This window comes from Semicossyphus pulcher, unplaced genomic scaffold (assembly GCF_022749685.1).
Source record: "Semicossyphus pulcher isolate SPU_LCO1_2020_fin unplaced genomic scaffold, fSemPul1.0.p SCAF_11, whole genome shotgun sequence".
NCBI lineage: Eukaryota > Metazoa > Chordata > Actinopteri > Labriformes > Labridae > Semicossyphus > Semicossyphus pulcher.
This window is the reverse complement of record NW_027211615.1, coordinates 3,601,885-3,626,917: the sequence shown is the minus strand read 5'-3', so window position 1 is coordinate 3,626,917 and position 25,033 is coordinate 3,601,885. Positions and strand designations below refer to the sequence as shown.

Genomic DNA, 25,033 nt, shown 5'->3' with positions numbered 1-25,033 from the left:
TGCTTGTTTTTAACCGGCTTGGATTGTTTTTATAAATGTCTGATAATAATATAGAAATGTTTGCTACAGAAATAAACCTTTTTGGTCGGAAAGATCATTTGTTTCCCCAAAAACAGCTGTAAACATCACTCTTCACAAAGCCACCAGACTCCACTGGGAAAATCTGCATTTCTACCCTGCAGCCTGAAATATGTTGGTGTACTGCTGCATTAACCCGTTGGGTCTATTGTGATAATACCAGAAGTTGGTTCCAAGCTAACCCTTTTAAAACAAAAGTCCATCCATCCTTTATCTATAGCCCTTATCAGTTTCAGGATCATGGGGGGGGGGGGTCTCATTACAATATATAAAAACCAAACTGGATAGAGCAGCAACTCCTGTGTTCTGTGTGGTAAAATTACTGTTTTTGTCAATGGAGTTTGGTGCATGTGAAGAGAGCGATGTAGCGGCTGTTTCTGTTTAAAACAAGCATCTTACCTCAACAAAAAGGTCAGTCTTAGTGGTGATCTTTTCACGATGTTAACACTGGAGCAATTCGTAAACATTTTGACCTATAAGTCATCTAGGTCATCTAATTTTTGTCTCCCTCATACGCAGCCGGCTAATTATTAAAGGAAATAAAGGCATCCCCCTTCTGAATATCGCTCGAGGATTCACATGTTGTCTTTTTCAGGGTTCAGAATGAAATGAGACCTGCAACCTTCCAAATCATGGAAACAGTTAAACCTGACTGGCTGCAGAACGCCTTCCTTTCTTGAGAATCAACCTGGCCAATTGCATTCTCAGTGCCTTGCATTATTTGCATAAACGGGTCACATGACTTCCCTGCTTTGAATAGTGGGAATATTTCCTGTTTGCCTCAGAACAGGTTTGTGTCCACGGCTGAGGGAAAAACAGGTCCAAGAAAAAGAAGGTGTGGGAGTAGAGTGAGTACAGTTCTGCTTTATTCTCTTAACATGAATGTATACGCAAAAGCGTACTGGAAACTTCTGAGATTGTTTCATTTGTTATTATTCAAAAGGATACCTGGCATACCTTTAGATCAGGGATTTTGACCTTTGTACTAGTTTGCAGTGTTGATATGTTACAGACAAAGCCACCTCTAGCGTTACACACCCATTCAGAGAGGAAGAAGTGCAATACTCCTGAGAAGAGTTAACACTTTATCATGTTCTTTCTAATACTGTTTACTTTGTAGGATGTGTATTTTTATTAGTGGTGAGGTTTAACTTGTTGGAAGTGGCTTTGTTGTTGAAAGTGAATCTCTCATTTGAAACTACAGTCGTGTTTTTGTCAGTTGTGCTCATGCGAGTTAGTTAACCGTGCGTGTCCCTTTGAGTTGTCGTGCTCTATTAAATTCCTTCAGCACTGCTTTCATTTTCACCTCACCACAGGCATCAGACACCTCGGTGACAAAATGGACTCTTTTAAAGGTAGGAAAGCAAACCTTGTCAGACTCTCAGCAGTTATAAATCAAAACGTCTCTCAGAGTGAAGCTCAAACATGTTTTTCTGTTGACTCATGTTGTCAGGACCTTGCCCTCACCTGAGTGTTCCTGTAGAGATGGGTGAGAGCATGACAGCCTCCAGTCTGGATCTGGCCTTTGCTCCAATCTGCAAACAGTGTAACGAAGACACAGAGACGACCAAAAGGCCTCAGGAACACAGCTGGGAGGAAGATGAGGAGGCAGCCCAGTGGAGACCAGCTGAGAGCCAAAACCAGCATGCTGCCGCCCAACCACGCTTCATTCCCCCTGCACACTCAGGACAGATAAACTCCCCCCAACCTGCAGGCGTCTGGCCACATGGTCTCAGAGAGCAGGCGCTGCTGTTTGAACAGAACATGGTAGTTAACCACAGGACACAGCCTTCACACCAGCCTCAGGTTCGCTCTATAGAGGAGGCAGAAAGCTTGGAGCGCCCACTCCCGCTCATCTCTAACAGTAACTTCAGCCCCTACGACCCATCACGACACCCTGCAGCACGTACCCCCGGTCAGTGTTACATTATCAATAGAAACATGATCTATTATTTATTGTCCGTATTAGGGATTATCTACATGTGCTGACATTAGACGATCTGGTTCCAAAGAGTACAGATTATTTTTATTACTCTGAAACACAAGAGCAGATAAGGTATATATTTCACAACAGTCATTTTTTTATAGGTGGATAGTAACATTTTTAAAGGGTAAATTTGCCAAATTAGAAACCTAATGTTTGACATATATAATGTTACTAATTATTGCACATGCAAGTGTCAGGGGTACTAAAACCCTCCATTGAGACCCAAACAAATTAATGGGCCAAATCTCATTAATGCATCATGACCCGACTATAAAACAGCAAGAAAAACTGGCACACCGTAGAAATTAATGTACAAATATAATAAATGTGCACAGCAAAGATGCAGACATGTCAGCTAACATTCAAATTATTTACAAGTCCAATATCTAAACTCTTTAAAGGGTCAGTTCGCCCATATAACACAAAGCCTGTTTAACTTCTTTCCTGCAGTAGTGATTTTCCATGTAGAAAGTTTCAACCTGATTTCACAGAAACACATCGAATGACCACGACCTCTTTACACCTCATTAGTGGCATGTAATGTGTTAAAATAACTCCACCACAGAAACAATGACAATGCAATGTGCATGGGAAGAGAAGAAATGTTTTCTAACCTGTGATTAATGTTGTGAAAAGCTTGGAGTCATGATTAGATCAGGCACAGGAAGTGCTTGGTTTGGTCTTGCACAAAAATCCTTGTTAGCTTACAAAAGATTGCCGTGACATTTCCTACTGACATTCTCAGTCCATGAGCAATGAATTGTACTCACAAGTAACTCAGCTGTACTTAGTGTGTATGGGAAATACGAAAAAGTTGGTTTGAATGCTTAGCTTGCATTCACAGTACAACCCAAAGACTATCTATAGACAGAGTAGTCACCCATAGGTTTGTGGACTACTGCTTTGAAGGCTTGAGTATTTGGCTTTTTTTTTTATTAGCCAGAAGTAACCATATCTGGACAAGAGGGTGGAGCCTGAGAGAAGCTACAGGTTGGCTAGCTAGTTACCAAGGTTCATTTGAATTCATGGTAACTGTCCTTGCCCACAGGGAGCGTGTCTGATCACTACTTTATTAAAAGTGTTCTTTGTTCAAGATTTCAGTGTGTTGTTGTTATGAAAACGGAAAAGACACAGGAGTCTGTACCGGTCTGTACATGGTGTTTTATTTTGAAATGACCGGATGCTGTATGCTGTTTTCGTGTGTGATTTCCTGTTTGAAACAATCTGCTCTGTTCGGCTTGACGCGTGCTTGAAGAGGCCTCCGTCAAAAATAGACTTGGGGCGATTTACAATTAGGAAACAAACTGAGTAGTGGTTAATAGACTCATGTTTCCACCACTCATGTTGTGTTCACTCATGCCGATGATGTTTTACCGTCTGGAGGACGCGCTGTAGTTACATAAACAAAACATTCTCCGGCAGCAGACTGCGGCGGCAGTTAGTCGCTGAACCACAAGGGGGCGCTAGTGTTAACCACAGAATAATTCAGTACCGTCACAGCCTTACTTTAAACCAACTTGACTTGTCAAAAAATAAACAAGTGACTCAGAGTTTATTTTAGTACAACTGAACAGTGAACAAGACTTTTTTCAGGTCAGTGAGGTAACGAATTGTCAGCACTAGCCCTCAGCACAGCAAATGTGTTTTCCAACATGGACCATAATTAAAAATGAACATCATGACAAGGTGAAGATGAAGTAGTAAAAAAGTTTCTACTTTTATGCCAGCAAGACTTCTTTTTGCAACCAGTGGAGTTGCCCCCTGCTGGCCAAATGAATAAATGCAGGTTAAAGGAACTTCCATTATGTTTTCCCTTTTCAAACCCGGAGGCTACGTCCACAGAGCTGCTGGAGAGGCTGTAAACTTCTAATCCTATTTTATTTATGTTCTAATATACACCATGTTTTCCCTGCTGTCAATAGTAGATATAGTTGTGACACGAAGAGTCACGTCGGACTCTTTGATCAGAGCTTTCGGTCGTCTGCTTTCATTGAGTCTTACTGCAGATTGATTTATTTTATTCCCTGCTGGGTCACACTGTCTTAATGAGCTGTTCACCCTAAAATACTTTCAGTTGTGTTGGTCTCAATGGAGACTTTTAGTGTCCCAAGGCAATTATCTAACAGCTAGTGTCATTAGTAGTGGGTTATAATTAGTAATTGCAGGATATTTTAATGACATTTTTTACAGATGTTGAATATAATTTACTACAGCAGCCTGTACAGACATCAGCATAGGAATTCAAATCCTTTTAAAAGGCTGCATTTTAAAAGTGGGACAAACAAAACAATTACAGGCCAGAACTGGATCCTTTTATCTGATCTGTCATAGATCCTATAATCACAACATCTGTAAAAGATTTTGTTTTAAAAGTTGCCTCGCCGGCCCGGTTGGGTATCATGTGGCTGCTGCTCACTGTGTTTCTGTTGGATCTGAAATGACCTCTTTACTGCTGGAGTGGAAACTGTCTGAAGTGAGAATTGTTCTCCTGCACATCTCTCTGCAGGCCCAAATCCAATTCAGGGGAGGTGTGCGTGCTGCCCTCCGGCCAATCTGTCACATCACAATTATAATGGTTCTCATAATAAGCCTGGTTACCCAGTGGATCCACGGCAGCAGCCTCGACACCACCAACCATCATGGTATGAAAGATTTCTGTCCTGTTTGCCATCAGTGTGTGATAATTTTAACATTTAATACATGATACTTAACACATATATTTAAATGTGTCTGTTCCTGATTGTTTCATCCACAGGAATCCCCCACATGATATGCAGCAATTCAGAGCTGCACCAAACGACCCCCGTGGGTCTGGTCCTCAGGTTGTGGCCCCCCTTAGAGATGTGATGCATGAGGTCAGTGTGGGTCCCTCCTTCCCGGCTGGTCCTGGACCAGCCACAAGAGAGATCAAGAGGGTCGTCAGCCTGCCTGAACACTGCAGTAAGTCACGATGTCCCTGCATGAACCTGTCAATGCAATGTTCTACTCCAAACTTAAGAGGCAATTGTGGTTTTAAACCCCCCCTTCAGGTAAAATCCAGTGTTTAACCTTATCAGACATATCAGGGTCAACATCAGCAGTCACCTCCATGGCTGGGCCTGTCTGCTTTTAAACTGCAATGTACCAAGGACAGGCTGAACAACACCTTTTCAGATTGGCAGGTTTGAGACGTCACAAACCTAAGGAGCCAATCCCGTTAATGGACGGGGCGACACTATGCATATCATTATGTGTAACCTATGGCAACCACTTAGGCGATGCACGGGCCAGCTGTAACCGTCATCGTCATTTTTACAAACTCACTACTGACTACTTACTAATTACTACATTTCAAGCTAGCTTAGTTTCAACAAGTTGCCACTAAACGATGGCAGAGATGTGTTTTGTTTTCGTGACGGAGGGGGCGGGTGGAAATGTGCATAGTGGGCGGGGACTATGCAGATTCATTCATTTTTAATGAGGGAGAAGGAGGAGTTGTCTTGGGAGGAATAGGTAATAGGTAATAAAACGTATTTTGCAGGGAAAAAAACATATCAGACAGAGCATTTTATATGTCTTAAAACATGACTGGAGCTGTCTGGGCCCTATATTTATTTATTGTTGAGGTCTAAAGGACAAGTAGTTACAAAAAGTTTGGAATTGCTCCAGTAGGATGCTCGAGCAGGCACCCATGAAACAGCCTGTAATAGCTGCAATGTAACAGATTGTTTTTCTAATTGTGAAAACAACTGTTACATTACTCATCCTAGCAACAATACTCCTTTAAAAACAGTATTTTTATATGCAGATCACTGTTTCTTTTCCTGTACAGCTGCCTGGATTGGTTTGTTTGTTTGTGTTCCGGTGTGACTTTGGTCTTAAATTGTAAGTTTGGATCAAACACAATATTAGTGGAACACAGAAAACTGACTAATCCAAGCAGAGCTAAACAAGCAACTCTTGCGTTCTGCAAGGTACAATTACTGTTTCTCTCTGTGGTGTCTGGTTGCTTTGAAGAGAGCCATGTAAAGGATGTTACTGGGCCTCTACTAATAATCTGGAAGATCTTTATTGAAATAAATGTCTGTTAAGTCTCTATCTATCGCTGAATGAGGTAACACATGGTGATTGAGCCTATGGCCCACTGATGAAAGCCTTTGCATTTGCAGTATTACAGACTGGGTGTCGGAGCTAAGCGGCTGCTTCTCCGGTCTCTGCAAGTGTTGCGAGTGAACAGTAATCTACTATGGCTGAACAAACAAAGAAAAGATGGATGACTACAGATACAACTTCAAAAATAAGTGAGAATCCAAAGAAAAAGAAACAAACTCGACGTTACAACCGGAGCCAACCGTGGACGTCACACATGCAGCACTGTCTGGATATCTGGGAAGTGTGCTCCAGCTATTAACGTTTATCACCACAGGTGGCGCCAAAGAGAACGAAAATGAGATCTTCGAGATTATACCTTTAAGGCCTGAAATATTACTTCGCAGCCATCAAAGCCTGTAAAGCAGCTGCTCTGATCTATTAAAGCAATTCCAAAACTTTTCTGCTTATTTGTCATTTAGACCCAAAGTGTGTGAAAGTGGGGCCCATGTTTGAAAATAGCTGACTAAGCCTTTAGAAAGATAACAGCGACAGATGATGATAAGGTTTCACTGACTTTTGTTGACAGGAAATGTTTTCATCACCTATTCTGTGGACATCGCAGAAGAAATCTTTCCTTTCGTGAAGTTTCTGACAGTTCAGGGGTTCAGACCGGCCGTAAGTCCCGTCATGTCTCCATCACCTTTGATTCTCAGTGACCTCACAGACAAACTCTAACACTCTGCCTTTCTCCGGCCAGATTGATATCTTCGACGATCCGATCCAAAGAATGGACCACACCAAATGGATGGACAGATTTCTGAACGATGTGAGTCTGAGCAGAGAAGGAATCAATTTACTATCTGTTGTCTTCTGAAAAGCTGACAGAGGGATGTTATTTTACAGAAATCAGTGCTCATCATCGTGGTCATCAGCCCCAAGTACAAGCAGGATGTGGAGGGAAACGGGGGGGACGACCACGGCCTGCACACCAAGTACATTCACAATCAGGTGGGCACTCACACAACAGCTAAAATGATCCATGAAATACTGCCCTCTTGTGGCAGTTGAGTGCATGTCATCATTGGCCCTCCCACGTGCCAATAGGAACATGAGAATGAGGAGATGCCCTCTGGGACCTGAAAACAGGGCATTTCATCTGCAGGCTACGCCCACTGTCCTCTCACTCCCAGTCCCACAGTGTCAGTGTGTCACAGGTGCTGCAGCAGGCCAGCTGTGGGCCTGAGCGGCTGTCACACACACACACACACACACACACACACACACACAAGGCATCAATGGGAACAGGACAATTATTCTTTTATTGTCAATAAAATGCCAATTCGAATATATAAGATGAGTAATAATACAGTGTTTCTCTGGGCTAGGACATTTCCACCTTCTCTGAGTGCAGGTTAACACAACAACGTTCAATGACTTTTATTAGTAGTTTCATTTTATTGAGTGACGTAAATTCCCTTGTCTACAAACCTGTCGTGGGAGTCATGGAGTAGGGAGGGCTGCATACCATGTCTGGGAGGGGGAAGCTGCTGACGGTTTTAATATTTATTTCCTTTATGTGCGACCTATACTGCTAGAATAGCACATGTTGTGATGCATTTAAGAACCGTGGGAAGTTTGACCAGGAAATGCCGCTCTGATTTTTACTCTCCTTTCATTTCTGTCTCGGTCCAACTCTTTCTTTTAGCTTGCTTTTCCTCATTTCTCTTCTTCGGTTTAACGGTCTTTGTAGTGTAATCCTAGTTGGAGGGATGGACAGTTTTTTCTATTGCTGGTGGTTGTTTTTCAGCCTTTGTGGACACAAACCGGCTGATGCTGCACACACTGAAGAAATTGAGCTCGACCGTGTGAGCATGCGCGGAGGAGTGGTGTTGCGCAGCGTGTGATTGACAGCAGCCTGAGAGACTGCTCGGCTCTGATTGGTTGTTGTGTTTCGGGAGCGTTGGATTCTTACAAATGTTATTAGGAGCAGTAGGAGGAGCCAGAGGAACATGATGTTTTTTACAGATTATCTCTCTCATGAACTACTGCATGTTTAAAGTGACAGTTTGAGCAAATATGACAAAAAGTTACTTTTAATAATGTTACCTACTGCAGCTTTAATAGTTTTTCATCCATATTTTGTTGTTTTGCATGTTTCCTGGTTGCACTAAATAAATGTCCACTGTTGGGACCTCAGAAACAAAGTATTTTGAGTCTGGCTCCTACGTAATCATAAACCCTCTGGCTCCACTATCTTACAGCACGGCAGATTATTTGTCCATTTACATGAAAAAATTCTCCAGAAGGTTCCAATGCCATAAACAAGTTCAAGTTCAGTGACTTGAATTAGCTAGCTGAGGTGACACCGAGCAGACAGCTAGCAGCTTCCAGCTTTCACTCAAAGCGGCCAAGTAACTTCAGCCCCTGTACAGCTGTCATGAATGTGAGATTGAGCTATAGAGACCAAAACCATTTTTCTTACCATGCTGTTAACATTTTTATCTGCAGGAATTCCGACATGGGAAAGTGAGAAAATTTAAAGATGATCCGGCTACAAGTGTATCAGCTATAATCAACACAAATGCTAACAAGATAAAGGAAGCACTGTGTTGATTCTCAGCTTGTATTTCTAAGTAAAACCCTTGTGTGTGTTTATGAAGTTCTTTTAGCTCTGATCTTCCTGTTTTTTTTTTAACCAGATCCAAAATGAGTTCATCCGACAAGGCTGCCAGAACTTCAGACTGGTACCTGTGCTGTTTCCAAAGGCAACTAAGGTGAGTTCAAGCAGTAAACACATGTAAGGTAAGGTCAAAGGGCAAATTAGGAAAAGCATGGATGAGTTTTGGAATGAACATCCTTCCATCCATTATCTATACTGCTTATCCTGTTCAGGGTCGCTGGGGGCTTTGGGTGGGGTACACCCTGGACTGGTCGGCAGTCAATCACAAGGCTGACACACAGGGACAGACAACCTTTCACACTCACATTCACACCTACTCAGAGTCACCAGTGAACCTAACGAGCATGTCTTTGGACTGTGGGAGGAGGAAGAGTACCTGGAGGGAACCCACACGTGCACAGGGACATGCAAACAGAAAGTCCCCTGTGAGGCAACTAACACAGTACCACGGTGCAGCACTGGAAACAACATATGTAGCAAAAAACTGAATCTGGAAAGAGTCCATACACTTTCACAGTTCTCAGAGCATTAAAATACATCTCACAGTTATAATTCAACTCTGTGAGCAATTGATTTATTACCGCAGTTAATATTTGTCTAATGAGTTTATGAAGTCTCAATCTTCAGTTTCAACACAGCATGATGTAAATGATGTTCCCATTTAGAGTAAATAGACGATAGCAGAGCGTGTTTGAGGGCGTGGCTATGTTGTGATTGACAAGCTGCTACCAGTCAACCGGGACAGAGGCTTAGTAAAGTGTATCCACTCTTTCATCCAAACATCACTTCTAAAAAAAAAAACAAGATAGCAACAGTCTAATGTGTTTGTGTTCCAGCAACACGTCCCAAACTGGCTGCAGAGTACCAGGATCTACCGCTGGCCCCGGGACACCAACGACCTGCTGCTGCGCCTGCTGAGGGAGGAGCGCTACATCATCCCGCAGCGGGGCGCCGACCTCACCCTCACTGTCCGCCCCCTCTGAGACCAACAGGACGGGCTCGTGTGATGTGTTGTCTTGCTGTAGATATGACTTGGTTTGTTCTCCTGATGATTACTGTTATTACAGCAGATTAACATGTTTTCAGATGCAGACTTTCCCTTTTGTGGCTTTATAATTCATTTAACAGTTTTTATAATCTCACTTCAGACGCTGAACCCTGTTCCATCTTAATCCTTTACTTCTGAAATTAACACCAACATAATAATCATGATTAATATGTGTGCCACTAGAATATTTACAGGCAATTAAAAAACAATGAATAAATACATTAATAAAGTTTTTAAAAGCTTGTCTAAATGTATTTTTATATTTGCTCTGCAGTGCTGATGGAGCAGATCTTGTGCACAGAAAAGTGTCTAGCCTATCAGGGCTCCTTTTGCTGCTCTGTGGTTTGGAATGCATTATAATGTATTTTGAGGCTACACACAAAAAATCAATAAAAGCAGCACTATTTAACTTGCCACTTGAGGGCAGCAGTAACTCCATAATATCCCTTTATAAAGTTGGTGTGGGCAGACAGTTATCTATTCATTTCAGGCAGACACAAAGCAACATTAGCATTTATATTTCTGGCTATTTTTGCTTTGTTTGGGTCTCCACCAACTTCTGAGAAAAGTATCAAGTAATTTGAGCTAAATGCTAATGCTAAATATCAAGGTTGACGAATTTATTGAGGGTGAACCTAAACAGTGTTGAGACTTTCGTGAACGGTCCGATTCTTTTGAACTGTTCGTTGATGCAAACGATGGGAAGCAAGTTGTAGATGAGAGCTGTTCTTTTTATAGTTGTGGCCAAGTTTCCCTGCCTGCCCTAGATCCACTCCCCTTCATGTCGGATTAACACAGGCAGCTCCGCTATACTAGGGCACGTGCAGCTGAATCATGTCACCACAACATAGTTCCAACAGTGCCAACGGTGAGCAACATTACAACCCCTCGCCAAGTTTGTTGATGTTTTGTTCACATCCCTGTAGTCATACAGAGTTGTATCATAAAGTACAATGACAGAAAAGAACTAAGCCATAAGATCCCAACACTAGCATTCCATCACACCAAACACTCTGAGCAAAAAGAGGCACTCTTCCAAGCTGGAGGGATTGTAGGTCCAAGTGGCAACTTTATTACATGTTGCAAGCAGCACAGGATGAGAGACAAGAAACATCTTAATAATTTAATCAATCATGCAATAGCCCATTCATCAATGGACCACTTGCAACTACATAAACATCAAGTACAGCTATTGTCATGAAATGCGATGTTCTCCTTGGTCATGGTGCAAACTAAAGACTAAAATAAAAAGGCAATAAATAACGTAAAACAACATCCTCTGTATGAGCACATTACCGACAAAACAATTAAAGTACATGTTAGCAAAATTAACATGTTCGAAAAGCATAAATCAACTGAACAAACTAGAAATTCAGACCAGCACAAAGCATGATGGGATGTGAGGCATGACCGGCTGTCGCTACAATACATTTTTTTGTCACTTAAAGTGACCATTTTCACATTGCACTTGTTCCTTATTCCATTATTTACACTAAAGTATTTAAGTGCTGCTTTAAAGTCAGAAATCTTTGAATTATAGCAGTTTTAATTGATTATCTTTTCATCTCTTCATCCTTTATTAAACCCAAAGGGTCCAATTGTGATGTAATACATTTTCTGCTGCGGGGTCCTTGTTAAGATGGGCATCACAAAGGAAAATGAAAAGGTTTCAGACAGAGGCATATAATGTCACAAAAACAAACGTACACAGCATCACTGGCTAAACAAAGGATGGTATAAATAGACCTCAAGAGCCAATAAATGTTAAAGCAGAAGACAAATGTATAGTTAAGGAGACATACTACAAAGTTAAACTAACATTTTGTAATAAATTATATTATTATATTAATAATAATTTTAAATAAAGTTTTAAAACCCGACGCTAAAAACAGAATAACGAAATACAAAATGTCAAACTGAATATTTCTTTTATCTTTATTATTTAATCAGAGCTTTTTAATGCATAACGGGAGAGTGAACTTTATCAGCCGTTTTTAAAAAGCTATTTTAAATTAGAGACTAAATAGATCAATAATAATACATATGATAAAAGCCTGTCATTAATCCAGTTTCATCCTCCAGGCTCCACGTTGCACGTCTCTGTAGTTCTTGGTGAAGACTGTTTTTGACCAGAAGGGGGCAGCATGTTACAAATAATGACACACTCCCAGCCTTGGTAAAACATTTTATTTCCTTTCCATATTAGTTTATCAATATTATGTTTAATGCCACTTTGGAATAAAACACACTGTTTAAACTAACTGGTAAGGATATCAGAGTGACACATTTCAGTTTCATAGAGGTTCTGAGGGTCATGAGAGCGTGATCATGAGGGCACAGGAAGCCTTACAGCAGAAACATCCGCTCCATATGTTTAACACCAGCTCCATGATAAGCCTCTGTATGCTACATGTCCAGCCTGAACTCCATCGCTGTGCCCTGTCAGTGAGCACAGACTGGTATGAGCCTGTTTACTGAACCTGACAACTAAATGATTTGCTCACATCAGAGGGAGCTGCGGTGATGTCCAGGCTTTTATCAGCTCCTGCATGAGGCTGCTGTGTGTACACACGAGTGCTGCCAGGACCAATAAATCCTCTGTTTGTTATTGTTCCTGGACGTGCCACTCCACCCGGCCTTATCTGGTGAGTCACAGAAACCAGAAGTTCATATTTCCCCCAAAAAGGCCCAGATCCCTCACATCCATCCACCCTGCTGCTTGTTAAATACAACCCCAACGCTGGCTCCTTGTTCTTCTACGTCAACATTATACCCATGACAACAAGCATCAACATCTTAAAGTGGCCTTACGGGACGAAAACAACATGAGTCATGTCCTCCTTTTTCTATCTTCACATCTGACATGCAGGGTTAACTGTGGCACACTGACACGAGCGGTTGTGGGATGTTTCAATAAAAGGATGGTCGGTCTAACATTTAGGCCTTTACTTATTATTGCAATACAGGTATCAAGGAGTCATGAACAATGAACATAAAGGTCAGAGGACAAATGCCCTTTTATTAATATGAATCATCTCTTCTAAAACACTTAAAGGAACAGTTCACTCCCATTTTATGGGGTCGCTTTTATGTTCTCTTCAGACCCCCCGCCCCTCTCACTCGCTGGCAGTGAATGTTCCTGACTATTTCCTGCTGCGCTCACACATCGGCTGACCCCGACTTTCTCCCGACATGATACTAGGTCGCTGGCAGGAGAAAGTCGGGGTAATGTCGAGGTAAAAAAAATGGCCTTTTGCGTTCACACATGCAGCCCACCCGGGTAGTCCGGACATGTTCAGGATATGTGTGAAAACAGCTTCTGTGACTGACTGAATGAGTGACTGAGTAACGGTACTTTCACAGCCTTATGAGAGAGAGAGACGCGACGGCGGATCATGGAGCATATTGGACCGCCACTGACGGGACTCTCTGTCTATACGGCTCTGGATACTTTCGGGGGCTGATCCCCCGCTGCTCGTCCGCTGTCCTCACCTACGTCCACAGCGCGCACCTGCTTTCAAACACATTGTCATTGGCCTCATAAGGACAGTCCTTGTAACACATTGCCCACAGGATTCCTTCAGGGGTCAACATTCAAAAGGTTATTACTCCTGTCAAAAAGAAATGGACCTGGTTACCTTTGAAGGAATATAAAGAAATGCACGGATTCGACCTTTTCAGGCGAGGTTGGCACCAAGACTGACGTCTAAATCTGTGGTTCCATATTGAGGAAAAAGTATCCAAGTTTATTTTCATTATCGACATAAAACATGGTCCCGAACAGAGGTTGTTTTATTGCCTATAGCCCTACTGACCGCCTATGCAATGAAACATTTGATGGACATTTTTTGGGAGCCTTCTGATGTCTGAAGTGTATTTTTGCGTGACACTCTTCTTTAACTCTCCTACATCATCATCACTGAGAAGAACACACCCTTATATAGGTTTGTAGATGAGCAGCACACCATTCTTTCATCATCACAGCTTGTTCCCATTGAGGCTACAGTACAACAAATGTATGAACTCGATGTACTGTAAAGCACTTTAGATAAAAGCCTCCACCAAGAAGTGCATTAAATATGGCATATATAATATTTCTGGATGAGTCTGAAGTTAAGTGTGTCCTTCTCAGACCTCAGGCGTGCTGCTGGCAAATGCAGCAGAAGTCTGCTGATTGGTTCATTAAGAAGGCCAGGCTCTCACTCAAGGTCAGCACACACTCCACAGACCGAGGGTCCGTCTGCACCCAGATGAAAATGCTAATCAAAGATTTTTCATCATGGGGGGAGTCGTTGAGTGCGATGGCCCCGGCATGAACCAGACCGAACCAGCTGTTTGAGAGGGTTATGGCCTGAGAGAGCAGAAAGCAGTGAGCTAAGCACATCCACCACTGCTGTCTGCATGTAGAGGCTATAACAGGAGAGGAATACTGAACAGCCCCAAGACGTGTGGGAGGCAAGAAGAGATCGTACACAGTGAAGCAGCCATCGGGGGTCTTATAGAGGCTCAGAAACGTGCTCTGAGGTTATAAAAGGTTGAAAATAGTGACATGGTACTTTACAGATAGAAACAATACTGATGTTAAAGAGGAAAAATTCACACATTATTGATTTTTGCTAGGATGAAAATATACGGAAGCCCTAAGCGGACATGCTTCCTTCCTTTCTTTTTACTCCGTTGTCCCGTGATAACGAGTAATTTCAGGTGTTTTCTTGAGATCTTGACTTATTTATCTCGTTATCTCAAGACAACAAAGCTGGTTTTCTCATGAAAACAGGATCATTTTCTGTCGATCTAGTAAACAACAGGCTGGTCACTGTGACATTACAGACCAGGACATGCCATGGTGCCATTGCCCACACTAAATGAGGTAAGTTGAGCCTGTTTCTGTGTTTCTTTCTCAGGGGATATGAGTTATGATCATCTGACGCTACGGTGGTGCAGCGTTGTTATCTTGAGATAACGACATAAATAAGCCAAGATCTCAAGAAAACAGCTGGAAATGACTCGTTATCCCGGGAAAACATTAAATGAAACATATGGATGCATGTCCTGTCTTCTTTATATATTCTTTATATAAAAATATTCATATTGGCAGAAATGAAAACCATAAATGCAGATACTGAGATATCTGTGTTTGGCCCGTATGACTGATATAATAGCCATGCTTGTAAAATCGTTTAGATTCACCAGATTGTGCTCAGATTCAGAGTAAGCACAGTTACAGTGATTTTTGTATGATTAATTGCAACCTAACAAATACTGGGGTCCTAAATACCGTCTATGCCAGATGAACACCAAAGGGATTTTTGACTTGTAGGACCAAAACCTTCAAAATGTTTCCATTTTTTTTTGTTTTACATTTTCTACATTTTTTACTTGTTAAAGATACTTTTATCTCACGAAAAATTATGAAATTAAAGATTATGATTGCAGAATATAAATCTCACCTTAAAGTCCCCCCAAAAATCATAGACAGTACATTGACACATCCTTGGTGTCATTAACATCCTGAAGATTATAAAAGCCTGTTAACGAGCTAACGTGATCATGATTAAACAGTGAGTGACCTTGGTCTGTATTGTATCATGATATTAGTAACATTTTAAGGCTAAGGATTCCCTTCATAAAGAGTTATGAAAAGGCTGTAAAAGAGGTTAAATCTGTAGCTCCTCTGTGCTAACATATAATGTTTGTCCAAGGTCGAGACAGTATGAAAGTACTCCACCACAAGTAAAAGTCCTGCATTTAAACCTTACTTAAATAGAAGTTAATCAGTATTTTCATCAATAAGAAGTCAAAGCACTGAATGTATTGATAGAGCAAGAAAAAGTTCCCTGACAGAGTTTTTATTATACAGGATGTTTTTTTGCATGAATGTGTATGTTACGTTTTACGTACTCACAAGCCCCTGGCTGAGCGCCGCTGTGTTGGAGTTTTCCCCGGTGAACGAGAGGGTTGCCTCTCTGCAATCAATGATCGATGATCGACTTTGTGGTTGTGTCATCAGATCTGCGGCCGTATGTTCTGGACACTCTGGTGAAGAGAGGAGCAGAGCTGTCAACTGATCACCACCTGGTGGTAAGTTGGATCAGATGGCGGGGGAGGCTGCCAGACAGACCTGGTAAACGTGTAGTGAGGGTGAACTGGGAACATCTGGTAGAGGCCCCTGTCCCGAGGTCTTCAACTCCCACCTCCGTAAGAATTTTTCTTGCATCCCAGGGGAGGTTGGGGACATGGAATCCAAATGGACCATGTTCAAAGCCTCCATTGTGGAAGTGGCTACAAGGAGTTGCAGCCAGAAGGTTGTCGGTGCCTGTCGTGGCGGCAACCTTAGAACCTGTTGGTGGACACCGCCAGTCAGGGAAGCCGTCAGGCTGAAGAAGGAGGCCTTTCAGGCTTGGTTAGCCCAGGGGTCTCCAGAAGCAGCAGACAGGTACCAGATGACCATAAGGGCTGCAGCTTCAGTGGTTGCAGAAGCAAAACCCGGGTATGTGAGGAGTTTGGGGAGGCTATGGAGAAGGAAGCCGAAAGGTTGGCCTCAAGGAAGTTCTGGCAAACCGTTAGACGACTCAGGAGGGGGAAGCAGGGATTGGCTCAAGCTGTTTTCAGCGAACGTGGAGAACTGCTGTCCTGGACTGGGGATATTGTCGGATGGTGGAGGGAACACTTTGAGGAACTCCTGAACCCAACCAGCACGTCCCCTGATGAGGAGGCAGAGTCCGAAGGTCCAGGGGAAGTGTTATCTATATCCATGGTAGAGGTCGATGAGGTAGTCAAGAAGCTCCTCAGTGGCAAGGTGCCTGGTGTAGATGAGATTCGAATTGGGATGCTAAAGGCTCTTGACATTGTTGGGTTGTCTTGGCTGACATGCCTCTTCAATGTCACATGGAGGTCTGGAACAGTACCTGTGGAATGGTAGACCAGGGTGATGGTTCCCATTTTTAAAAAGGGGGATTGGAGGGTGTGTCCCAATTATCGGGGTATAACACTTCTCAGCCTCCCGGGTAAATTTTATTCCAGGGTGCTGGAAAGGAGGCTCCGGCCGATCGGGGGGGGGGAGTCCTGGGAGTATATAGTACCTGGGCCGTTTGTACGAGCCATCCAGTCTCTCTATAACCAAAGTGAGAGCTGTGTCCGCATCCTCGGCACAAAGTCAGACATGTTCTCGGTGCGTGTTGGCCTCCGCCAGGGTTGTTCTTTGTCACAGATTCTGTGATTTTCATGGCCAGGATCTCAAGGTGCAGTCAGGGGAAGGAGGGTTGCCAGTTTGGGGACCTCAGAATTTCATCTCTGCTTTTTGCAAATTATGTTGTCCTGTTGGCTTCCTAAAGCTGGGACACTCCAGCAGCGAGTGTGGCGCAGTTGGGATGAGAGTCAGTCCTTCCAAGTCTGAGGCCTTGGTTCTCTGCCGGAAAATGGTGGATTGCTCCCTCCGGGTGGGGAGTGAGTCTTTGGCTTCAAGTGAAGGAGTTTAAGTATCTCGGGGTCTTGTTCACGAGTGAGGGTAAAATGGATCATGAGATTGACAGGTCGATCGGTGCAGAATTAGCAGCAATGCGGGTGTTGTACTGGACCAGGGGTTGAAGAGGGAGCAGAGCCTGAAGGCAAAGCTTTCAATTTACCAGTGGATCTATGTTCCAACCCTTACCTATGCTCATGAGCTTTGGGTAGAGACCAAAAGAATGAGATAGAGGAGTTTCCTTTGGACGGTGTCTGTGATCAGCTTTAGAGATAAGGCAAGGAGCTCGGAAATCCGGGGGGAGCTTCAAGTAGAGCCGCTACTCCTTCGCATCGAAAGGAGCCAGTTGAGGTGGTTTGGGCTACTCTGCTACTCAGGAACAGAACTCAGCAGATGCCGAATTTGTCAACAGAGCTGTCAATCATGAGGTCACACCCCCTTTTTATAGCATGAAATAACTAATTAAAAGCTGTCAGAAAAATGAACACTTGGACGTAAATCAGCATGATAAGAACTAACTATAATGACAGGAACCATGTTTGAGAAAAATGTTTTTGATGTGCATTTAGACTTTATAGTTTGACTCATGTCCCATCTGTTAACATGGAGGAGGCGGGCTTTATGACCTATACTGCAGCCAGTCAGCAGGGGGCGGTAAAGAGGGTTTGGATTTACTTTTAGGGAGTTGGCAGGTAGTCCTTTAATACAGTCTATGTTCCATGGCACTCTGCTTCGGTGGTTTGGTGAAATAATAAAATGCCTGTATTTCAGGGGGATGCGAAAATGGTGTAGAGGTGTGTCGTCTTCGACTGATTGAGGGCCGATCTGAGACAAAAATGCCAGGGCTGATTTTTTGTCCCAGTCCAGCCCTGGATATGAGATGGCCTTAGAGGTGAAACTAACATTGACATTTGCCATTGACAGCATCTCAAATCAAACAAAATTTATACTGATAATGCCGTAAAGCATATAAGCTGAACTAAAATGGATTCTTTGACCACTCTAGGGCAGCAAAAATCAGCTGGTTAAAACGAGTATATTCACGTTTAAAAGTCTATATGGCTTATTGATCAGGGGTTAATAAAGAAAGGATCAAATATGTTTCTCTTTTAATCAAAAAACACTATTCCAGCTTTGAAATAATTGAATATCAATGTTTTTTTTACAGTGTGATATTGATTTCTTCTAACTATGTAGAATACTGATTCATATAATATCCAGCCATCACTGCAGTAAAATGTTGAATAGTAATGGATGTATGGATGCAGTTATGTATACTGCACATATTAAATAAAATATCCATCTGTGTCAAACCTGAACTGAGCTGAAAGCTTTACTTGACTTGTGTACCAGTATGTAATATTCCTGTATAGGCTTTCCCCAATCACCAGAAATGTATCAGCCAATAGGGACGTGTTCTTAACCAGCGGGAAAAGTGGTGTTCTCCAGCTCTTTGGTCTGTGTCTGGGCTTGTTTTGACGCTGCAGTGGCAAATGAGGTGAAATGTGTCAAGCTCCACAATACTGTTTCCTGTTTCCCTGTTGAGGAGCATTTACTTACAAAATAAAAGCAATCCAATAAGCAGGCAGTGTTTGCTACTGCATTGTTTGTGTTTTCAAAAAAAAATGTTAGTCCTTTATTATCGAATATTACCCAGCTATCACACTAAGGCTAGCAATAAAGATATCACAGTTTTATCCCTTTTTTAAAATGTTGCCATTATGTACATTCAAAAAATACTTTTCCATAAGACTTGTTGTTCAATAATACTGGTATAATATTAGTGAGTTATGTATGAGCCCAAGCTTCCTGTGCAGCTTTGATAAAGCTAATAAATAGTAGAAAATACAGATCGATTCTAGCTTTAAGTCCAGTTTAATGGAGGCGTCTAATAATGATGTATTTCATGTGAAGTAGCTGCCATATGCTGGCAGATTACACTTGCTGTGCCTCAAAATGCTTTAATGTTGGCCAAAAAACAAATGTGTGTTATGGTTTATTTTTACTCTGTTTATTACGAAGGAGTATTAGGGCCACACTAAGAAAAAAAAATACTAAGAGGAGATTTTTTTAAATTTATTTAGCATTTTGAGAATATAGTCGAAATTTTCAGAAAAAAGATGAAATACTATATAATATAATAAAAAATGTGTAGAATAAGGTAAAAATGTCGAGAATAAAGTCGAAAAACAATGTCGAGAATAAAGTTAACTCCTCAGGTCCATCACATAACTGATATCTATATGGTATCATCATGCCTGATACATTAATGTGACGAAACTCTTTGAAGTGTACCAGGTTAAAGTGGAGCTACATTTAACTCATTTCTATTCTGTAGAGTAATTTTCTGACATTGATTAAAATTGAAGATATTCTCGACAGTTCGACTTTGTTCTCGACAATTTCACTTTATTCTCGACATTTCGACTTAATTCTCGACATTTTGACTTCATTCTCAACATTGTTTTTTGACTTTATTCTCGACATTTCGACTTTTTTCTCCAGATTTGGACTTTATTATCGACATTTCGACTTTAACCTCGAAATGCAAACAAACAAACAAACAAACAAACTCCCTCCTCTTATATTTTTCTTAATGTGGCCCTAATACTCCATCGTATTATTTTTTTTTATGACAAGGCTGGTGGCGCTTCAAAATTACCTTTATTCTGAAAAACACAGCCGGAAGTGCTATTGTTATTCATCCTGGCTAGCTTACATCCCCTTATAGGTTAGCCGTCGCGGGCTAGCCTGTTATGGAAGAAGGAGCTCAACCGAGGGGCTGCCTGATTAAACGGGTCTGGCTGGGACTAGTTCTGAGGCGTGATTTGGAAAGATAACGCCACATACCGGAAGCCTGGGAAACGTCTTCCTGGCTGAAAACAAAAACACAACAGAAGAGAGCTTAAAATCACGGGACAGCCAAAATTACACGTACAGCATGGATCCAACGTCTGCGGATAGTCCGGCAGTTACCCGCCGACGTCGAGTGTAGCTCTCCCCGGCCGCAGCTGAACCTCAACGGCGGCGGCGCTTCAGCCCCGGCAATCTTTGTTCGCGTTTTTTCATGGGACACAGCCGGGCTTCCCCTCCGATTCGACGTTGTTTTACGGTCGTGACAGCTCCCCCCTCGGCTGGCATTGACTACCCACTGAGGTCCCCCTGTCGTACGGACTCCCAATAGTAGTTTTTTGTCTTTTTTCTGACGGTTGGTCCCGTCTCTGACGCACGCGGCAGTCATGTTTTCCGTGCGGATCGTCACCGCAGACTTCTATCTGGCAAGTCCCGTTAAAGACCTGGACGTGTGCTATTCTGAATTCAGGGAGAGCGACGTGAAGAAAGTACCGGTGGTACGGATATTTGGAGCAACACCCGCAGGTTTGACAACTCTTCTGTTTATTTTTTGTCGTTATTATTGACGCTAATGGTGGCTGGGCTTTCCTGCAGCGCTCCACGCGGCACGTTATGTGGTGGCTGTGTCTGCTGTTTGGACACGCGCGCACAAACACGTCTGCACTGTATTGTCTAGAGGAAATATAACGGGTCTGTCTGTTTAGTATGCAAAGTGACAACAGGAAGATGATTGAGGGTGTTGACACATTGTACCAAAGCGGCATGCACACCGCTGTGGCTTTGCATACAGACTGCCTCATGCAGCGGTGGGAGTCCTCTACTTCCCCCTCCTCTCCCTCCTCACACGGCTCTGCTTTGTTTCCCCCTGCTCCACCATGGCACGGTCGTGGACCCCTTTGGCTGCAGGACTCGACTTGTGCCTCTACCTGCCACATGTGGCACACAGGGACAGCTTACACTTTTCCCTTTTAAGGTGCTTTTATTGTGTTTATAGCAACCTGTGGAGCATGGACAACCTGCTGCCTCCCTTTCTGAGCGTCTCTTTATTTTTGCTCTTATACAAGTAAAAGACAGGTATAGATGAAGGGAAAGGAAACTTTGTTCATCTTCATAGTGAAATTGGGTCCCTAAAAACATAGAACATAGATTGAGACAAAAGGGAACAATGATTCTGTAATCGCACTCTGGTGTCAATTACGTGCTCCATAGAAAACGGTCTGAAAAGGCATGAACCACCATGACAGTACATTAATATGCAGCATGTAACAGTGAGGGATGCCTGATAAATGAAAGTCAACGTGAAATGCATCTTGTGCATTTGTTATACATGAAATGTTATAAGCCCAGAGAAGATCTATTATGTAGAGAAAATGGCGTACAAATTCCTTAAATAAAAAATGATACACACACTTTGTCCAAGTGCAAAGGAGGGGCTGAGCTCGACTGTATATTTGTATTTGCACATGCCCTGCTCTCCATTAGAGCCGAGCACTCTGGGCACCTTAATCCCCGCGCTGCAAAACAATAGAATAATTTCCTGCACAATAGCTCAGCATTATCACCCCAGCTAAATCCTCTTGTGACTGCTGTGCCTTCTCTTCAACCTAATTTGACAGGAGAAAACACCATTGCAGTACAGTGGCTGTGTATTTTTAGCAGGGTGAGTCCCCCTGGGGGGTAAAGTGGGAGTTAAACTCGTCCCTCAGGCTGTGGCAGTGCTCCGGAGCGGCGTCCAACAGGATGCACCTCAGTGAGGATTAAAGGATGTAGAGCAGAGAAATGAAGGACAGTGGGTCAGGGTAAGAGAGTCAGCTCTAATTTGGTTCTGTCTTAAACCTGCACGTTCACATGCGGCTGCACTGATATAATGGGGCTGCACACACACACATACACACACACACACTGCAGCAGAAGCTGTTGTCAGTGAATGTATGTTGAGGAGCATTTCACTGATTCAAGCACAATAAACCCAGTGAGCACAGCGCTGCAATCAAACTGAGTTTGAGGACACTGTGTACTCTACACTGATATGAGACTGATTGATTGAGATGAGTTTATAGATCTTGTATTTGTATCATAGGATCATATTATTGTTGAGGTATGGATGCATTTTTGTTGAGAGGTGCAACCGTTTGCAGGGCAAAGAGGCAGAAAGCATAAGCTGAGACACACTAATGGACCCTAGATCAGGTCCTAGATGTCGTCTCTCTACTCCAACTCCATTCTCACGGCCCAAGTTGCTAGATGTTCTGTAAAGAATGACCACTGCACAGAACTGGAAGTCTTGGTCTTGATATTTTTAATAATTAATATAGCTTGGGGCGGCTGTGGCTCAGTGGTAGAGTCGGTCGTCTCTAAATCGGAAGGTTGGCGGTTCAATCCCTGACTGCTACGGTCAAAAGTCATATTTTTGTCTTGGGCAAGACACTGAACCCCAAATTACATAGCTATCGGGTATGAATGGTCATAGATCTGATTGTGGATTGGCACTTGCCATCAGTTTGTGAATGGGTAAATGTGACATGTAGTGTAAAAGCAGCTTTGAGTGGTCGCAAGACTAGAAAGGTCCAGTGCATTTACCATATAGAAATCAGCTGGCTGCATTGGAAGGCCCCAAGCTGTTGCTCCCAGACAGTAGACAGTAGCTGATGGGTGCAGGGATGGTCCCTGTTGTTTGGCGCTTCATCTCGTCGTCTGCTTGTAGGGTAGGACCTCCTGGACCATGTTGTCTCCTTGCCATATGTTGTCTTAGGTTCTTCTTCGACTGCTGTTGGGTCACACACATAAAACGCCCTCAACACATCTCAACCCTTTAGTCATGCCAGCCTTCCCATTTACACATATATTCATCTGTATGTACAGGTTCTGCATATAAATGTAGGCATGTGTCGGAAGTGTTCTGGTTTCCGTTCGTAGTCTGAGAAGGATTGTCTGATAGCGATTCAGCGGGCTTTGGTTGTATGCCATAAACAGTACGTGTGGAGAGCAAAAGAAGCGACACATCCTGGCTTTACATTAGCTTGACTTTAGCTTTAAACATAAATGCATTCTGGTGCAGCTGAAAATCCACTCTTGGATGTTGTCTCTCAACTCCAACTCTGTTGTCACTTCCTAAGGTGCCAGTCAGACTGTAAACAATAAAGTCTTGACTTGAAGTGTCATGTTGCCAACCGCTGGCTACAATGTAAGCCCCAAAAAGTGGACCACCAGGAACCAAAGTTGACGAGATCTTGCATAGAAAAATGGTAAAACTAAGAGAGTAGAACAAGGCAGGTAAATCATTCAGTGATACACTCCAAGACTGAAAAAAATCAGAGAGCATTCATGTTGTCAACAAAGAAATGATGAAACCTTTTCAAAGGGGGTGGCAGGAAATCCAGTATGAGTGCTGGAGCTTTAAAAGCTTTTACTTATTGAGTTCTCACACGAACACATAGACAAACACAGCAGTCGGCATTGTTTCCCTGTTATATATGTGGTTTGAATCAGCCTCTGTGTTGCTTCAAGATGCTGTAATGATAAAGCAGTGCGTCTCTGCTGTGGTGGGTGCCCTGCAGATTTCCACCGTTTGACTCTCCTCTCGCTCAGTTAATGTATCACTTGTGGCGAGCCGGAGTCGGAGCCAGCTCTGCGTTTCCAGAAATAAAATTACATCACCATCTGGAACACATTGAAGCAGAGAGGGATCTCTTTCTTTCTGTCCCTGCTTCTCTGTAGCTCAGAAACAGGCTCCACCAAACCCAGAATGAGTTTTATGTTTCCCATTGCCTTCATTGTCTTGTTATTGTCCAGCCTGAAGGGAGGAATTCGTGAGCAGATTTGCTTAATGTGTGTCGGCTTTTATCTCATCAGCGTGTTTACCCTGGTGTAAGCGGTCAGCAGAGCATCTGCACCATGTGGCTCTGCCTACAACCCCAGGCCTCGGATTCCCTGTCCTTCCCTGACCTGAGCAGTGCACCCTCCCACCAATCAGCCCTCTGTAATTCGATGCCACACTTCCTGATTTCCCCCCCCTCCCCTGTCTTTGTTAACATCCGGTGGTTGGCCTGCCTGTGCTGGATGCATACTGTACATGCATGGAATAACTCATGGGGTCATTGAGGTGGAATCCTTTGATCAGTATTGCGCTCTGCTTGGCAATATATTGTTGTCCTGACTCATGCTGTTGCCAAAAATTGATATTTTAATTTCCAAATATATGGCACTGTAAGCAGATTTCCCATCACTACTTCATGACTCCTCGATGTGTTGTTATGACACAATAGAGGGTGATGTGAACGTTAATCAGATATCGTGATGTCTCATTATAAATTGTCTTGCAATATTTCAATTATTCCAGAGTCGCTGTATCGTGATATCATCCGTACTGTACTGTGAGTTACCTTGCCTTATTATATATTGTGTACAAATTGCAGTACAGTCCACAGTCTGCAAAGCTGTGATGCTCAGCTACATGTGCTGCAGACAGTGCTTAGAGTGTTAATAACTATGTAGTGGGAGCTTAGCTGGACAATAGGATTGTAAGCAAGGCGATGTATTGTTGATTATTGATATTTCCTTTGACCCTTGCTGGACAAACTACCTGATAACATGTTTTCTTCATCGCCCCTTGCATTGTTTTCTGCTTTATATGCTCTGCACAAAAAGTTTTCATATATGCTCATGTTTGACCTTTTGAGGTTTGACACCATTGATCTTCACTCCATGCCGACAAGCTCGACCCAGATGCACTGACAGACCCCGGGCCCCCTGTGACAGCAGGAGGCACACTGTTTTGGTTCCTCACTCGGACATGTGCATTTGAGTATTTATTGGGTGTGTGTAAAAGTGGAGACAGAGAGAGAGAGAGAGAGA

General features: G+C 42.9%; 2 protein-coding genes across 2 annotated transcripts in view; both read left to right on the top strand.

The window, feature by feature from the left end:
- Positions 1-858: 858 nt before the first annotated feature.
- traf3ip2a (TRAF3 interacting protein 2a) lies at positions 859-10,130 on the top strand. The gene is made up of 10 exons (XM_069657382.1): positions 859-926; positions 1,395-1,433; positions 1,532-1,993; positions 4,572-4,707; positions 4,821-5,005; positions 6,723-6,811; positions 6,894-6,962; positions 7,040-7,144; positions 8,836-8,910; positions 9,653-10,130. The coding sequence occupies exons 2-10, from the start codon at positions 1,418-1,420 to the stop codon at positions 9,797-9,799; spliced, it is 1,284 nt and encodes a 427-aa protein (XP_069513483.1). The 5' UTR covers positions 859-926; positions 1,395-1,417; the 3' UTR covers positions 9,800-10,130.
- A 10,406-nt stretch (positions 10,131-20,536) lies between these two features.
- Positions 20,537-25,033, top strand: part of rev3l (REV3 like, DNA directed polymerase zeta catalytic subunit) — a 76,648-nt gene continuing 72,151 nt past the window's right edge. Inside the window, exon 1 of the mRNA XM_069684632.1 lies at positions 20,537-20,704. Within this exon, the coding sequence (XP_069540733.1) occupies positions 20,566-20,704 (139 nt within the window). The 5' untranslated portion in view covers positions 20,537-20,565. The remainder of the gene's footprint in view (positions 20,705-25,033) is intronic.